General features: G+C 40.4%; 1 protein-coding gene across 1 annotated transcript in view; it reads right to left on the bottom strand.

Moving 5' to 3' along the window:
• CHAT (choline O-acetyltransferase) overlaps positions 1-17,149 on the bottom strand; it is a 29,817-nt gene that overhangs the window by 3,582 nt on the left and 9,086 nt on the right. The window contains exons 6-12 of the mRNA XM_075504130.1: positions 16,020-16,197; positions 11,311-11,480; positions 9,087-9,187; positions 8,759-8,887; positions 7,463-7,585; positions 5,797-5,938; positions 2,568-2,630 (exon numbers count right to left, since the gene is read on the bottom strand). Coding sequence (XP_075360245.1) covers positions 2,568-2,630; positions 5,797-5,938; positions 7,463-7,585; positions 8,759-8,887; positions 9,087-9,187; positions 11,311-11,480; positions 16,020-16,197 — 906 coding nt within the window. The remainder of the gene's footprint in view (positions 1-2,567; positions 2,631-5,796; positions 5,939-7,462; positions 7,586-8,758; positions 8,888-9,086; positions 9,188-11,310; positions 11,481-16,019; positions 16,198-17,149) is intronic.

Raw genomic sequence — 17,149 nt, 5'->3', positions numbered from 1 at the left:
ATTGTGCTACGCTGAGAGCAGTACTGATATCCCTGTGGCACAGGCCCCTTGGAACAAGGGAAACTAGCAACCTGAGAGAAGGCAGGATTTAAAAAAGAGCACAAGCTTGGCTTTCATCTTAAGGGGAGAATTAAAAAAAAAAAAAAAAAGAAAAGCACAAATTTGCTTTTCCTCTTAAGAGGAGAATGATTTTAACCACTAATAAGTGCCTGAATCAGACGGCCAGGAGTGCATAATCTTGTTTGGCTTATTAAGGAGTAGGCACCCATTGGTAAAGGGGCTATTTGTTCATCAGCCCAGATGGAGCAAGGATGCTTGCAAAAAAGTAGTATACATCAGGGCAGTGTTTACATTGTTTTTCCCATAGAGGGAAACTGACTTGATAATCAAAGGAAATATTTTGCTATCACACAAGATTTATAAGGCTGTTAGCAATGACATTTTTGCAACATAGATCAATGTCATGTCTGAAGAGAGGCCGAGACAGGCTAACGAAATAAACTGTGAGTCAATGCATGGGAAAAAACTGTGCTAAATTGAATTTTAGAGCTCCACATTTAAGATAGCAATGCTACTAGTAAGCCCTAACAAGGGGAAATAAAATCATTAAATTGCTTTTTGTTTTATGAAGTAGATTTTTTTGTTTTTCTTAGGAGCTATTACATTTCAGTCTGTTACACACAATTTAGTCAGACCCTGTAAGTCTTGCCCATAGTTTAAAGGCACAACGATTATATTCTGCTATTCTGAGAAAGAAAGGGGAGCCTGGTGAGTAGAAATACCTGGAGACCTTTCTAAATTTAAAGATAAATTAATTTTCCAATGGTGATTTTAATATTTTCCCATGAGTTACACTGGAGACTGAATTTTATAACAGTTTCTGGAACTGAAATGACTTGGAGGGGGGATTTTATGGAATTTTTTTCTTTTTTTTAAAGTGATGTTGTACAGAAATTCCATTGGTTGTGACCTAGTAGACCTACAGTATGTTGTGTTCATTGTGAGGTTACTCTGGTGAGACAGTTGCCCTGAAGTAAGACTTGCCTCTGCTTTAGAGATGACGTGGAGTCTCAGCTTCTAAGATGTGCATCCCCAGCACAAGGCTTGAAACATAAAACTGTTTTTCTTCCCTGCCTTTTTTGTTTCATAGTCTTAGGAACAAATCCTGCCTGAAAGCAACACTTCACCTCTCCAGTGGTCTGAGTTTACCTTTGAAACCACCTCTGGAAGTGAATGATGTCTTGAATATTATGAGTATTTAAACAGTAATGAGCAATGTGGGTTTGTTAGGCAATGGTCTGAGGCAAAACAATAGGTAGCAAATTCACTTAGCATAGCTGGTTATTAACATTTATTAATTTCATGAGTGGTTTGACTAAGTTGTTTGTAGAGCAAGTCTGTGCTTTGTCTTGGCACAGTGGGATGTAGAGCATTACCCAGGCTGAATTGTCTCATTTTTAATCAACAGAAAATGAGTTGTATTTGATAACTAAACTGATTTCTTCACTGGAGAGCATCTCTTCCTCTTATTAGACCCTGCATTCAGGTCTTTAAAAGGAAACTTACTATAATCATTCCCTCATTGTTAATGACCTTTATTAGAAATGGTACTTTGGAATACCAGAATACACCTTCCAGAATACCAGTCCATCTGAGGATCAGGTCCCAGCTAGGGACCTCTCTCCTCTAGGGAGGAGAAACATAAGAAAACGCATAAATGGTTAGTTTTAGGGGAAAAAAAGTTTCTGATATGTTATGGCTGTCTTGAGCTTATCTGTAACATTATAGCTTACGGGTCTAAATACCTGTAAATTTGGGGGTCTGGATTTTGCAGTTGGAGTTTTTTCTCATGCATGTTACACAGCAGTTAGATTGGTTGCTTTTAAGCCTTGCTTACTTCTCATCCGATAAGGCTCTCAGCTGTCCACTTGCCATACCCCATTAGAATACCCCATTGCCACTTTTCTTGGCTATCTTCATGGCTAACATTTCATGTTGATCACAGAGTGCACAGAATAAAGGCTTATTTTGTCTGGCTACTGTTCTCCCTTGCAAACCTTTCAATATTTATAAAAAAGACCCCTTTATTAAATTTTGATTGCAAGCTTTTTAAGATGGAGGCCATTTTTGAATTGTTAATTTGTACAACACCAAGCTTAGTGGAATCCTAATTTGTGGCTGGGACTCCTAGTTATGACACAGATACAAATCATAAATGTTTCACAGATGCACATTGCCTGTGAATATGTTGAATACAGAGTGTCATGGTCCATTACAGTTCTAGATAAGAGAGCTAATGCCCCAGAATTATGGTGTTGCCACTGATGTCTAATGCAGAATTTTGTTATCTTGCTTTCCAGGAAGTATTTTTTAAGGTGAGATTAGTTGAATAGGGCTATTTGGAGGGTGTTTGGCTCATCAGAAATTTTCGTAAGTGTGACATAGCAGGTACTTTCCTATTTAGAGATGTCTACATTTTCTGGTGCTTAAATAGTTAATGATTGTATCTTCATACTTTTCTTGAAAAAGCTAACTAGTCCTTGTTCAGACAAAGCAGTTTTACTTACCAGAATAGTGTAATTAGTCTGAGCTGCAATTGCATCCTTAAATCTCTGCATCTTCTCAGAATCCTGTTGGGGAAATCAAAATATATCTATTATTGAATAAACTCTCAAAGAAATAGCATCTTCCATCAATTAACCAGCAGCCAAACAGCAAGCACTCTCAAATGTCCTTTGCTCCTGGCTCAGGTGTAAGTACTCTTTATAAAATGGAAAGCCATAGGGATTTAATGTCCTGAGCAGCAACGGTGTCTGGTTGTGCAAGGGTTGAACAGGCTTATTGGTGGTCATTTGTTGGAAGTCAAGGAAAGACTTGCAGTTCCTTTTGTGGATTGCTTCCATGGATTTTGGGGGTGTCGATTATTACTAATTGAATCGCTCCATTTGAAGTAGAGAAAATCATTGCCTAGTGCAATTCAGTGTTTTCAAAACAGCCAGGCAGTATATCTTCTCCAGAATGGTTTATCTAGACAATGACAGTGATATTAATGAAAGCCATTACTGATATTTTACTAGCCAGTCAAAAAATTACTCCCGTGTGTGGAAGGGCATCTAGAATTTTCCAAGGCTGCTCTACCCTCCACAGATGCCTCACACTTCAGATAACAAGCTAGTAAATTTTGACTCCTGTCAAATGGCAGCTTTTTATATTAAGGGAACGATCCTAAGAAGTGCTGCCCTGCTGTACATCAAGTCTGACACTGCAACTTTGGGAGACCCTGAAACAGCCAGAAATGACTGGGTCTCCAGATAAACAGGGAACCTTCAGCTCCTGTGGACGATGAATGATCTTTTGAACAAAGAATTCATTTTGGAAGCAATTCAAGGCCACCATCAGGGACCTTCAAAGTACAGAGCCTGATATTTTTTTCATAGGGCTAGAGCTAGGCCTTAGTTGCCTTATACAGATTAAATTACCAAATGCAGTCTTTAAATCTGATTAATTTACAGCTATTGAAGCAATCTCTGCAGTGTAAGTTGCTGCTTCTTTTACAGCAAGTGTCAAATGCATGAGATATTTCTCCTGCTAGAGAATCAATCCGACTCGATCAATCTTTGGTGACTGTTCAAGCTATCGTTTGAAGATCATTTTTGTTAGCATCAGATAGAAAATTGGTTTTAATTTGATTTGGATTAATGCCTATTAACAAAGAATATTTTGGGGAGTTCAAGGCTACTTAAACCAAGTGACGCATCTCTTTGTCCAAAAAATAAATTAACCCCTTCACATCCAGAGGCAATCTGTAGGTCTAAAGAAATCACCTTAGAATAGGGTTCTATTAAGTGAATTTTGTTTCTAATGATTCTGTGATAATAATATATATATAGTTTTGAACTGGAAGATAAAGATGTTCACATCAAAACAAAGATTTCTAAAAGTTTGTGGGAAAGAACAGATCAGTCAGATCAGTTTAAATGTCCTTTGCATCTGTCAGTGGTCAAGAAGCCAGGAAAACTATCAGTGGATTGGTTTGCACTATGATTGCAGGTTTTTCAGGGGGAATGAAACCATTATTCTCCCTATTTGGTACTGCCAAGGCATGCAATATAAAGATTTGGGGGCTGAGACTGAGCTCACTCTAGACATGCATGGCATTCTTCTGCTTGCTTGTGTGAAGCAGTACAGTTTAGGATGCTGTGAAACATGGGCACAATCTCAGACTTGGTGAGAAATGCTGAAGCTTTGGGAGAGCTGCAGAAGTCAGTAAGTGTTGGAATAAGGAAGGTAGGAAGAGATTGTTGGAGGGAACAAGAAGGATTTGGCAAAACAACGTGCTAGGAGCAGGCTGGCTCCTCCTAGGAGTACGGTCAGCCTGCAGCAATGTGTGTTGGGGCTGGGGGTATGCTGAGTGCCCAAGTGTGGAGGGGAAGGTGTGCACAGATGACAGCAGCTTCTAATGAAATAAGATTAAGAACGATATTGTCAGACAGGACACTGATAACAAATAACAACAGCCTCTTCTTGTCTACTGTATGGTAGTCACTATTATGTGTAATTGTATGGTCATAATCTGCCTTGAATTACCTACTCAGCATAAGGAATTACTTCAGATTTCCTTTGAGTTGTCATTTTAACATGGAACTTATTTGAGTCTTGTTCATCATGAGCTAAGTTCGGGGCATGGTAACCTTAAGGAGATTGAAGAAGCGGTGGAGGAACGGAGCACTTCTCTGGGCAAATTTTCCTCATCCTCTGGGACATAGAGCTTGGTTTACAATATTTCATTAATTTACACTTAATCTACAGCCCAGCAATACTTCTAGCAATGCTATGCTAGATTCTGAAGAATAGCCATGTGGGCTGTTGCCACTGGAGTGGGCTTTCTGTGCAAAATAATCTATATTGTGGCAGTGTTTTGCAGCTAAACAGCCAGCTGGAAATTCCCTGTACAGCAGCGAAGTGCAGTGGGTGGAAGTGGCACACAGAGATGTTGAGGGAGGCTCTCCAGGGATGGTGGGAGGGACAGTGCCCAAAGCTGTTTGTGCAGCTATAGTCTCAGCTCTCTCAGCTGTACCTCTTTGCATCCCCATCTACTATGTACAGTACTCATGCTTCTGGCAAAACAGATGGTGGTGTCTCAAAGAAAGACAATTTCATTTTTCTTTTTGCAGGATGATGTCAGGACAGTTTGGAGAGTTGTTTTATTAGCCTGATGAATTTTTTTCATCATGAAGGTTCAGCCTCTTTGAGGATCCTAAAAAACTAACTCTATTTGGTAGAAACATACCTTTAAACCCAAAAAGATCAGCCAGAACATATCCACCTTATGCAGAAATCAAAGCATGTGAATTATATCACTTCACACATTGCAATCTGCAGCAGAGCTATCTATCTACTGCAGGGGACCTGCCAGGCAATTCCCCTCATGTAGCAGTATAATGATCCTGAACTTCACATGGTCAGCCCAGATCTCTCCAGGGAGCAGAATTTGGATCTGGTGATAGATCATTCAGAAGACAGTAAGTACTAAGTCTAAAATCAGATGGTTTGTTTCTTATAATGTCATGTTTAGGCACCTCTGAATCTTTTGGATGCTTAAATAAAAATAAGGAAATATTTATATTTAGCTTAATGGTTGGTTTGCACAAAAAGCAAAATCCTGGAAGGCTTGCTACCCTGCCCTATGCCTTTATGCTCTCAGTTAACAGTTAAAAAGTGAGAGATGGGGGATCATGAATGCATTATTTGCTTAGTGTTTTGCCAAAGAAGGCAGAGGGAGCCAGACCAACATACCGATAGAGCTGTCTTGTCATCAGTCATTGCTTTTACAAAAGCAAATGCTTCCAAGGTAGCAGACCTAATGTTGTCGACTCTGCCCTCATCAAATCGGCGTATGGAAGCACTTTCATAGGTAGGGACAAGTCTCCTGTGGCATCTGAGAGAATGAAGTAAGAAAAACAAAGAATCATTTTTTTCCAGAGGTCATAAAGACTAAAAGAAATATAGGCTTGGTACATTTTATTGTTACAGCCACGATTTTATTTTTCACATAGTATTCATCTTAATGTTGATAGAATTCTATAAGAAACTTAAAAAAGATGGATGCTCACTCCTTTCTAATATGAGGAGCTGGACACAGCTGTATACATTTTAGTTATGCATTGCCAGTAAAAAATGACTTGCTGTGTAAAACAAGGCTAGTAAAACTAAAATTTACTGAAAGATCTCAAGGAATGTTTTATTTGTACTGCATCATAAAATAATTGTGTAATTAATCATTTACTTATGGGCATGAAATATGTTTTTTTTAAAACAAGAAAAAATGCACTCTGTGTGTGAATGAAAAATAGAAAACTAAAAGGGGAAAAGGGTGTATTTGAGACTGTGAGCTGGAATGAAAACCCACATAGCAAATAGAACATAGTGTGAAGACTATTGTTTAATTTGGGTCTAGGTATATAGCTACTATTCCTCACTTCACACCTACTGTGCCTTCCAGTTGAAGCAGGGGTCTTGGAACATAACTGTCCCCTAAGGTTTTTGTTGCATACATGGGATTTATGTCATGGCTGGGATCCAGATGAAAATCTTGGACCATTGTTGGAGGTCATTGTTGGAGTTTGGTTAATGGAATACGCAAAAAGGATGTTTAACAGATGTTAACGGAGTACGCAAAATGTGTTAGGCATCTCTGGTTTTGACTAGGTAAAGACCACTTCAGGATTTAATTTGACATGATAAAGGATTGTTTGTGAAATAGGCTGTTCTGCAGGAAACCATGCAACCGATCTCTAGCCTGGAGCATTAGCTGTTCGGACAATGTAGAAAGGAGCTTTTAACTTTGATAATACCATGGAAATTAGAGGATATTATCAAATCTTGGGATGCCTCTGAAAAAGGAAGCAGCAGTAGTTATCATCCTGTGGAGGAATTCTTATCTGACATGCTGCTGTAGTATTTTTCCCTGTGAATGCTTTTCCCTCTGTGGTGCAGGGGATGCATATGTCGTGAGCTATGGGTTACTGCCGCAGTTTCTCCCAAGCTACCCGCAGTGGCAAGGGAGTGTTTCTGCCCCAGGGACTTGGACTCCCTAGCTGCTTCTGCTGCTGTGGGTGGCAGGGTTGTCTGCCACTCTGTGCCACGTCCCCTCACCCTCTTCTCTATGCCAAGCGCAGGGAAAGCTGTGGAGAGGGTACTGGCTGGGAATGGTGTGTGTGGGACACGGGGATGGGAAGGTAGAGTGAGGAGAGGGAAAGGGAGTGAAGGAAAGGAGTACTCTGTCTCAGAACTGGGTGGCAATTTCTATCTTGTCTGACCTACAGTCATTAGGCAAGATTACTCATTTCCATGCAGGAGACATTTGTTTGGGTGCTAAGGAAAAAATGGACCCTCTGTATAAAAAACAATTTGTGAATCTCCTCTTGTGCTACCTTGTTCCTGTGATTTGAATTAACCTTACCTGTAAAATGCCAGCTGAAGTGCTACTTGAATGTAGGCATCTGGGCTAATCTTTTGTTTCTTAATAAATTCCTTTCCATAGTTCTCAAATGTGTAGGCAATAAAGTCCAGATTTTTTATGATCCTGGAAAACAAGCAGAGGCAGTTACTGTGGGGGGAGATGCAAGAATCTCATATTCCATTTCCATTTGCAAATAAAACCCAGAGATCATTTTCTGCCTGTATCCACTTGGAGGTGAGTGGGCTCCTGCTCTGCAGACAGTCCTGGCCTTTAGTAACTTGTTCCTAGTCAGTAAGTTTATTCATACAGGTTCTAGACTGGGGTGGTTATCTGCAGCCTTAACATAAGCTGTGGCACTCAGGTCATTCTGTTCACTTGAGTAAAACACTTTTTTTTTTTTTTTTTTTTTTTCCCTTAAAACCTAATGTTTCCACTTCTGAAGCCTAAGCCAGGGCCTCCTTTGATCTCAACAAATTTCTGTGAGATCTACTAGTGTGAGAAATGGGTAGATTTAAAACCTGATGAAGGCTGCAAGCTCCTTGCAAGTTTCAATTTAGAGGACTACTACCTTTATTTAAGAACAAAAAGAAATTACTCTGCATCCTGAATGTTTTCATACTCTCATGTATGCTTCTAGCCACTTCGAGGTCTCATTTAATGCAATCACACTGGACATGCTTACAGGTGATCATGCAGACAATGTATTAATTCTCTACAGAGAGATCACAGGCCTGAGTGCTGAGGTGAAATAATTTGGAAAAAAATCTCTCATTGCCATCCCCACCCTCAAAGATCATGCAAAACTTTTACATCCTGCAAACACAGTCAGAAGAACTAACCTTTGTAAGAGCAACATGGATGTAAACAAATTACATTCCTGAATTCAAATTGTTTATTCAAACCAGTTGTATTCTGCTGTCCCACATAGGTATCCCCATTGCCCTGGCTTTGGCTTTAGTCAGGTCAAACCCATAAAGTGCATCCACAAAACCAGAGAACCTGCACTGTTTGCATCCTGTGCAAATAGGACTCAACTGTTTTTCCAGTGGTCTTTAGCTTTCCTAATATTTACGTGTAAGGAAAACAACGGTAATGCAATTCCTGAATACAGTGAAGTAGCTCCAGCCCATAAGGGTGCATCCTGCAAAGAAATGCTAGGTATGTCCAGCTTGGGAAGATGAGGAGGAGCGGGAGGGCAGGGAGAGCCCTCTATGAGGAAACTCATGTCTGCACTCACTGCTCTGGGTAGTTCCCAGCATGCAGTCATTGCTGAGAAAAATGAGGCATCTGTTCTACCTTTGGAGTTTTTCTGCTGATGATGCCAAATGTGCCTGAATTTCAGGGGAACATTTCCATCTTAGTCTCCGTGGAGCAGGAAGCTCACTCACTGAATCAGCTCGGACTAATTTCTTGGAGCTTTCTTTCCTGTTAGTATGTGAGAGAAAAGTCATTAAGGTCACAGGAATAATCTATTTGTTAAACACTGCTTTTTTAGCAGGTAAATGACTGGTTTCCAACACTTGCATGGATCTTAGTGGCCCTGTGCATCAGGGGGAATTTGCCACTGGCAGAGGCTTCCCAGGGGCTGGAGTAGGTACAATAGCTGTACTGAAAGGGGACTCACATGTGCTTGAGCAAGTGTTCAGTGCACTGCACCAGTACGATGCCATCGAAAGGGGAATGTTCACACACGGTACCGCAGACTCCGTCTCTTCCTACCACAAACTAAGCAAGGCAAAAAACAAGTGCAAGATTTATAGAGAATAAATCATGTTCTGGGCAAGTTACCCATGATGGCAACCTAACAAAAGATGTTGTCATTCTCCTGTGTTTTTCTTATTGCTCATATCAGGAACATCCTTGACGTACAGATCAGTGGGTGACTTACAGACTTATTGCAGGAGACTTTCTTGTCCTGTGAATGGCATTGCATTGGATCCCTTTCATGCTGTTATTTTGGACTGAGTCCTGCAAGAATGTAAATTTTAGCAATTCCCATTGGAGTCTGGAAATTGGATTTAGCATCTGCTTTATGGTAGAGAAAACCTGTCAATAGAAAGACAGGCTGGGGTTCTCCTTCCACATTTGGGGGCAATGCAACTTCTGTATCTGGGAGGTCCCTTAGGATCACATTTTATTACAAATATCATATCAAATGAGGAAGCTCATCCTTATTTGATAGCTTTCTCATAGCTTGTTTTACTGGCCTGCTTCCTCCTTACCTTTTTTTTTTTTGTGGTGTTTTCTTAATTTCCCTCTTACTTGTCTTCATTCCTGATTTCATTGCATACACCTGGTATAACTGGTGACACTTAACCTGCTGCACTGTAGTTCTGTGATACCCCCATGCAGCTGGTTACTTCTGCATCTCAAACAAAAGCAGATGTCTAGGACAAAACTGCAAGTTGTCTCACGTTTCCTGTGCTTTTTCTGGACTTTTCCCCCCACTTCTTTTGAAGTGTCTTTGGGTGGACTTCTCCCACTCAGCTCGCTCTGCGCATTTGTATCAGACGTACGCATCCTGCCTCCCTGGTTCCCATGAGATTTTCACAGAGTAAGTGTGTGATGCACAAAAGTTTACCTGGACATTTTCTGATGCCTTACTGTGAAGTTGAAGAAGAATATGGAGAGAAAGAACAAGTCCTACTGTGAGAATGGCTTCCTACATAATCTGCATTTGCATGAAAGAAAATGGGATCTTTTTTCCCTAAGAATTTCTCTCCGCCTTTGAACTACTTCTGGCCTGAATACAACTGGACAGATGAAGCTCTCCCGTATACTATGCAAATTTATTTGCTTTCTGCTACCTTCTGATAGTAAACAAAAAGAAAATCTTGTTTATTCTCATCGGATTGAAAGATCTCACCTAGTGGCCCTGCAAGTAACAGAGGATTCTAACTAAAGACAAATGTTTTTTTCTTTAAAAACACAGGACTGGACTCTGCTAATAATGTCATTTGCAGTGGCATAAATCAGGAATGACTACTGAAATGTATTTGCACTGGGGTAAGTCAGTGCACGTGAAATTAGTTTAGTGGTTTCTCTTTTCATGTTGCTGCATGGCAAGGGAAACAAGCATTGTGCAAGCAATGTATCAGTCAGGGGTTTTTTCAGTCTTTCATGAGGTGTCAACATTGTTGACAGTTGGAGACTAATACATTGCTTCACCCTGGGTCTATTGCAAAATGTGAAAATAACAGTGCGACACTTTCAAATATGACAATCAAAATCTGATTGGGAAAAAGGCTGGAGAAATCAATACTTCCAGGAAAGCCTCAACAAGGATGTCATTAAATGAGTAAACAGTCTGTTAAGTGAGAACTTTATACTAACTTAAACACATGCTAAATTATAAGCAGTGGTATTTCTAGGACATCGGAAAATATGTGAGAAAACAGAGAAAGCTATTCTGCTTTTCTTTTTTTTTTTTTGTTCTGGGATGCTAGTCCAGCATTTTTATTTCATTTGACTGAGTGTAATTAAATGCATACTGGGTTGTTTTGGGTTTTGTTGGTTTTTTTTTTTTTTTTTTTTTTTTTTTTTAAATCAGATGTCTACCTACCTGTATGTCTGTGTATATCTGTCTACCTCCTCAACTGCAAAGGGCAACTTCAGGGAAGGTGAAAGTGTACCTGTGTTGGAGAAGGCCCCCCCACTCCCAGCAAGGCAGTAGGTCTGCTTCCCCTGCCTTGCAAGGAACAGCGCTGCTCACACCAATCCTGCCTTGGCAGTTGCTGACACCACCTTCCCCTCTTTCTCCCACTTGATTCTAAGTGGTCCCTACCACGAGGGCAACTGGAGTCCCTTGCCACATGCAAGTAGTATCATAGTACTGTAAGGTTTTTTACCTGCATAGGTTTGTCGTACCAACGATTGGCCCCGTTTTTATGGTAGCCTCCCCCATGTAGCAGTTGCAATGCCATGTTTGTATCATTGAGTTCCACCCCACTTGGGCTGTCCAGGCACACCAGGCATATGCACCGTTCAATCATGTCAAGAGAGTCGCGGTTAGTAGAGTCTGGGGATAAAAGAGTGAAATGTTCACATCCTCTTACCTGTAGCGCAGGACTGGCTGGGGAACCCTGCTGCCTTGGAGAGCATTGAAGATCTGACCCTGACTCTGCAAAGAGATGGTGTTTGCCGAGCTCTCTCAACAGCAGAACATCTCAGTGTAAGGAAACGTTATACCAAGGCATTCATTCATGTGTTAACTTTTGCAATATCTCTATGTATCTTTCATATGATTCAATAATATCCACTTTCTTTTTCTGCCTTTCATTTCCTGAAGTAATTATATTACAAAATAGATCTATTTTACTCTTAAAGCCAGCAATGCTTACTTATTTTATATATAACAGTTACAGAGAGGACAGGTGGAAAACAGAGAATTTCAGAGCTCACGCTATTGCTGCAGTGCTGCAGTATTCTGCTCTGAACAGCAGGGCCTATACTGGTTTTGTGCCGTTCTCCCATTAAAACCCTTTTGCGGATAAGGAACAGCAGTGCCCATGTTGGTTTTGTGTTCTCGTATTAAAACCCTCTTCTCTCTCCTGTCCCTGGTCATTTCTTGTACTTTAGAGAAATAAGCCCTGGACTGGGTATATTGCCTACGTCACATGAAGAAACATCTGTGGATGAGGTCGTGAGGTTTAGTTTTTGAACATGGTATTGCCAAAACCATGGGTTGCCACATTCCACTTCCCTCCTATTGCTAGTGTACTGCTGAACAAAATGTGCTTTTTCTGGCTCTCTTTCTCTGTTTCTTTTCCCTATCCTGTCACTCTTGCTTCTACAGGTGAACTACAAAGGCTATTTTTACATTGTCCTCAGCACTTTTCTCCTTATTTACGGTGTATTTGTGCTGGGTTTTTTTCTCAGTTTCTTTAACTCAGAAGTATTATGAAGGTAAAGATTTGTTTTCTTCTGAGGGCCAGTTTGAGGCATAGGAAATATTTAAGTGTGAGCACTTAATAGAGCTCTTAATTGAAAGGATAAAAGTGTGGAATCTATAACAAGACCTTGTTTTATTCAAAAGCATATAGCATCATTAATTGCTGTTAAATGGTTGTTAACAAGATCAAAGGAAAAAGGGCTTTCAAACATCAACTTAAAATTCCTTCCATTCTTAACAGATCTGCTTTCATCTGCTGGTTTTGCTAGATTTTAGTGAAAATGTTTGTGTTTCAGAATGTTCTTAACTAAAGATATGAATTCAGATTGACCAAACCTTCTTGCAAGTCTGTGCTAAGTTCAACAAATCTGTGCTCAATTCAGGAGATGATTTTAGCTGAAAGAATGGAAAAAATATTTAAAATTAAACAATTCTGATTTGCATTTGAAATATGGAGCCATTTCAAAATGTGTATGTTTTTAGTGTTTGCAAATATGAAAAGTACCTTGATCCTCTGAAAGAACAGCATTTTTCAAAGTAAGAAAAAATGTACCTTGCCAAAATGAGTAACATAGGTTAGTGAGGAGCTAGAAAAAAACCAGATGCTTGTTATCATCCAGGTTCATTCTCCAGATGCTGTGTAGTGAAAAAGAGTGCAAGTATGCAAGAAATGAAAAAGGTGTCAAGAGAAGGAGAGGCAAGTGATAGCAGTGGCTGAGAAGGAAGAGGGGGAGCTGTGGCCTCTTGCAGGTGGTTATGGCAAGGTACTGTCTATTGCTGTCTGGCGGCTCCTGTGAGGGAGCATTGGCAGCTATGGGCCCGAGTGACAGGGTTGGCCAGCCTGACTTCTCGCAGGCGGTATGGAGACCTGGTGGAGCGCATAATGTGTTGTCTTCCCTTGCCCATAGAAGCAGAGTCCTAGGGAAGGCACCTGGCGTTCCTGCCAGCTCCTACAAAGACTTGAGCCAGGCGATTGTAATTGACGGGGCATGCAGATAGGTTGAGCTTTCTACCAGGGATCTGTGCCCCCCTACAACATGTGAAACACTGATGTCTCTATGAATTGTCTTCAGAAGCATTCAGAAGTTTTATAAGGGAGAAGACATGTTCCTGTCCTCTCAGCTGTAAAGCTCTTCTCGTATCTGACACTTGCAGAACTCACCGTAATTGTGGTATTTATTCCATTGATGGTCTGGGTACATCAACGTAAAGGCTGAAAAGATCCATGTGAATGGAAGTTGCCCCCAGTATACATCAGCTGCTGGTATTTGCGGACAGACACCTTCAAGAAAAACTGCTTGGATAGTGATTTACAAACTGCTCACAGCTTGCTCAGCGTTCTGCTTTATGTTGTCTGATAGGTTTATATATATTTCATTGTGGCTGCTGCCCACACATCTTTGACAGATATGAAGCCCTTATTCTGACATATGGCTTCAGGGTATCTGGAGTCTAGGTATTAGAGTGAATAAAATTAAGCTCTGCTAGAAACAGAAAAGTAGGGGAAAGATGCCCTTAGAGAAAGAAACAGACACGTCCAGAGAGCTGATCAAACACTGAAAAAATTATCATGTCAAGCAGGCAATGAACTGCACAAGAACTCATGAACCATGACTTGGGATGGAAAATAAATATTTGCAGAAAGAGCTGAAACAGAGGAGAAGTGTGAGAACAAGCCTAAAGCCCTCAAGACATTTCTTTTCCTTCTTCCTTTCTAATGCAGACAATTGCATTGAATTGGCCAGTCAGCTTTTGCTTAGTTGGGGTTTTTGAGTTTTGTTTTAAAAAGGAAAATATCAGAAGACAGTTCTGAATCAAATTCAGATATAGTATGCATGGGACAGCAGCCCCTGTAGCAGTAAGAATTCACTTCCTGTACTTAGGAGAGGGAGTTAGTTCTGCAGCCTGAATGCAGTTGAAGTACTGAATGTGTTTATAAACCAGTGATGGCTGGGTTTATTACAATTTCTTTGAAATTTTTTCACCTAGGCAACCTATCCTCTACTTGTAGGTCTATGCAGGGCCATGTATATATCTCCTTCATAACCTCTGCAAAGTGCTGTATAGGTCTCCTCTGTCCCTGCCCAGTACAGAACAGTTGTGGAGTGACCCCTTCCACCTCACGCTGCTTCACTAGAGGCTTTTCTCTTCCTCTGTTAGTTATTGTTGCATGAACGTTTCACCACAGATAAGAAAGAAAAAAGGGCTGTTAATAATCATGTATCCATGTGTAACAGCAATGCATTATACTATATAGAGGAGCTGTGCTATTATGAGTGGTCTAGGATGGGATTCCTGCTTAGATTAGAGAAGGCTCACATCATGGTGCTGTGATATTTGCTAATGCAGAATCCGTTTTTTTCAGCTGCATAACTGAGTTGGTTTGCTTCCTCATTAAAAAGAATATTTCAGCAAATGCCAGGCAATCCAAAAACACTATAGGGACGGTTCTGCTAGTTTTTGTTGATTTGTCTTTTTTTCTTTTGGATGATGTAGGTTTACAAAGATTATTTTGCTGCAGGTTTCAAGGTATTCACTATTTTACTTAAAAGCGTGGCATGAAAATAAATGATTAGGTTTTTATCTCAGTTTTCATTAAAATAAGGAATCTTTTTTTCTCCTGTTTTAAAAGAAAAGGTGGGGAGGGGAAAGCCTGAAGATGAGACTGGTACCACGTAATAATGGCCAGGACTCTGTGTGTGTGTGTGTGTGGGGGGGGGGTTTATCTATATAAAGTTATTATAAGCATAGATAAACTTAAATAACTTAAATAAATAAGAAAAGGGAAGATCTTCCTTGGGATGGTAAACATATTTTGAGACTATTGCAACTCTTGTATATTCCAGGGCATTGGTAAAACAGCAATATTTTCTGTAGCATTGTTGAACTGGGGATAAAGAGATGAGTTAACATTTCTTTCAGGAGGGAAAAATGAATACCTAAGTCATCTAAAATGGCAAAAAGAGGGCATTTACATCACTTAGCTTCAGGGTAAAATATATAAGGTGTGAAGTGATAGAGGTGACTAATCCCACCCTTTATTTTCATCTGTTTCAAAGTCAGGCATTCGAGTCCAGAATCCAAGACAGCTATATGCTGCTTGTTGTTGGAAGAGAGAGAGAACTATCCCCACATAGTAATTGGTGTTACCTTTCCTAGATACTTAAGATTTAGATGAATCAGTCCTGGTACTTTCTATTTTTCTCCATTGACTAGAGACAGTACACAGCTAGATTCAATAGGTGTTTAACTTGTAGATGCCTTTGTTAGATGAGATGAAAAATGTCTAATAGTTGCCAAAAGCTAAGAGGATACATCATTCTTATTGGTACAAAATGGATGTAAAGAAAGAGACAAATCACAAAATCCGATGTAATGTAATTTATGTGATGAAAAGCAGAGAATGGAGTGAGAGCTATTTACGTGGCGTAACACTTGAAGATACACAGCCAAAGGGTCAAACCATATCTGCTGCTTCCCTGGTAACACACATCTGAACACTTACAGGTATTGAGTTTCCTCCTGCTAGAAAAATTCAGCAGTGAGGTTGCACATTCAGTCCTATATTTGCTGTAATGTTCACTCCCAGCAAAGAAAGACAATGATGGTGAGGAGGAAGAGGAGGAAGATGATGAAGAAGAGAAAGCTGGGATTGCTGCTGCTAACCTTTCATAAGGATCGTCCTGGCCTCTGCCCATTCTGTTCTTCCGTCTGTTGTCAGCAGGCCAATTGGAGGCAGCATTTCCTCTTCATTCTCTGCCATTTTGGCTATCTTTCGTAACTGAGTGAAAAGATCTCCCTCACTGAGACGACGGAAATTAATGACAACATCCAAAACAAAAAACTGCAAAAAAATGACAGAAGTCACAAGAACAGTCACAGATGGGTTGGACCCTTACTGGTCCAATATTTTGCTTTCGCCTGGGTAGGTGTTGAGATGCTGAAGTCCTGCCTGGAGAGCCAGGCCTGCAGGCAATGGAGCACAAAAACACTGGGGACTGGCCCTGGGCTCACCTCTCCTGTGTTTTTACACCAGTGTAATGCCAGTTGCTATACGGGACTTACATTGTGTGTTGGGCTCAAATAAAACGTACGTTATTTGAATAAGCTTAACCTGAAGAGATAACATCAGGAAGTATGTAAATAATTTCCATGGTATTATGTGTTTTAAAATAACCTAGAGAACCTAGAGAACTTCCCATTGAGGTGAAGAACAGGACTTCCTGGAAAAGGGACCACTGGGATCTACCCCTTCATTCCAAGGGGGCCTGCAGGCACGGCTCCAGTACTACAAATAGTCGAGCTGGGCTATAAGGTACTCTGCCCAGCCAATATCCTCTGCTGCTCGACGGCATTTATTGATTGGGGCAGATTCAGTCTAACACTTCAGTATTTCTGCCTGCACCTGTGCTAACTTCTTCAGGCATAGCTTAGGCCCCCCTACATGGGATGGCGGTATATATGCCATGCATTGTGTGCCAATACTTGATTGTCAAGAGAAGAGCATTTCCAGCAAATGCACTCTAATAAGATTATTTTTCTCTGTGGTTTCATCTCTGTTTAATAAACATTTTTGTTTGAATGAGAAAGCAAATGAATTCTGCCACATTCCTCCTTTCTGCATCACTGTACTTGGAACAGAAAGTGGGCTAAGGACAAAAATGCTGCAGAAGCATCTTTTGGAAATACTGACAGCGAATGCTTGGTAAGAAGTGAGCTCATACGTAGCACGCTAATTGTGTTTCTGAACAGTGATTACATTAGGCTCTTCTTGAGTGAATTTAAGCAAGCTAAGA

Source organism: Mycteria americana, chromosome 6, assembly GCF_035582795.1.
Source record: "Mycteria americana isolate JAX WOST 10 ecotype Jacksonville Zoo and Gardens chromosome 6, USCA_MyAme_1.0, whole genome shotgun sequence".
NCBI lineage: Eukaryota > Metazoa > Chordata > Aves > Ciconiiformes > Ciconiidae > Mycteria > Mycteria americana.
Note: the sequence above shows the minus strand (reverse complement) of the source record. Positions and strands in the feature narration are given on the sequence as shown.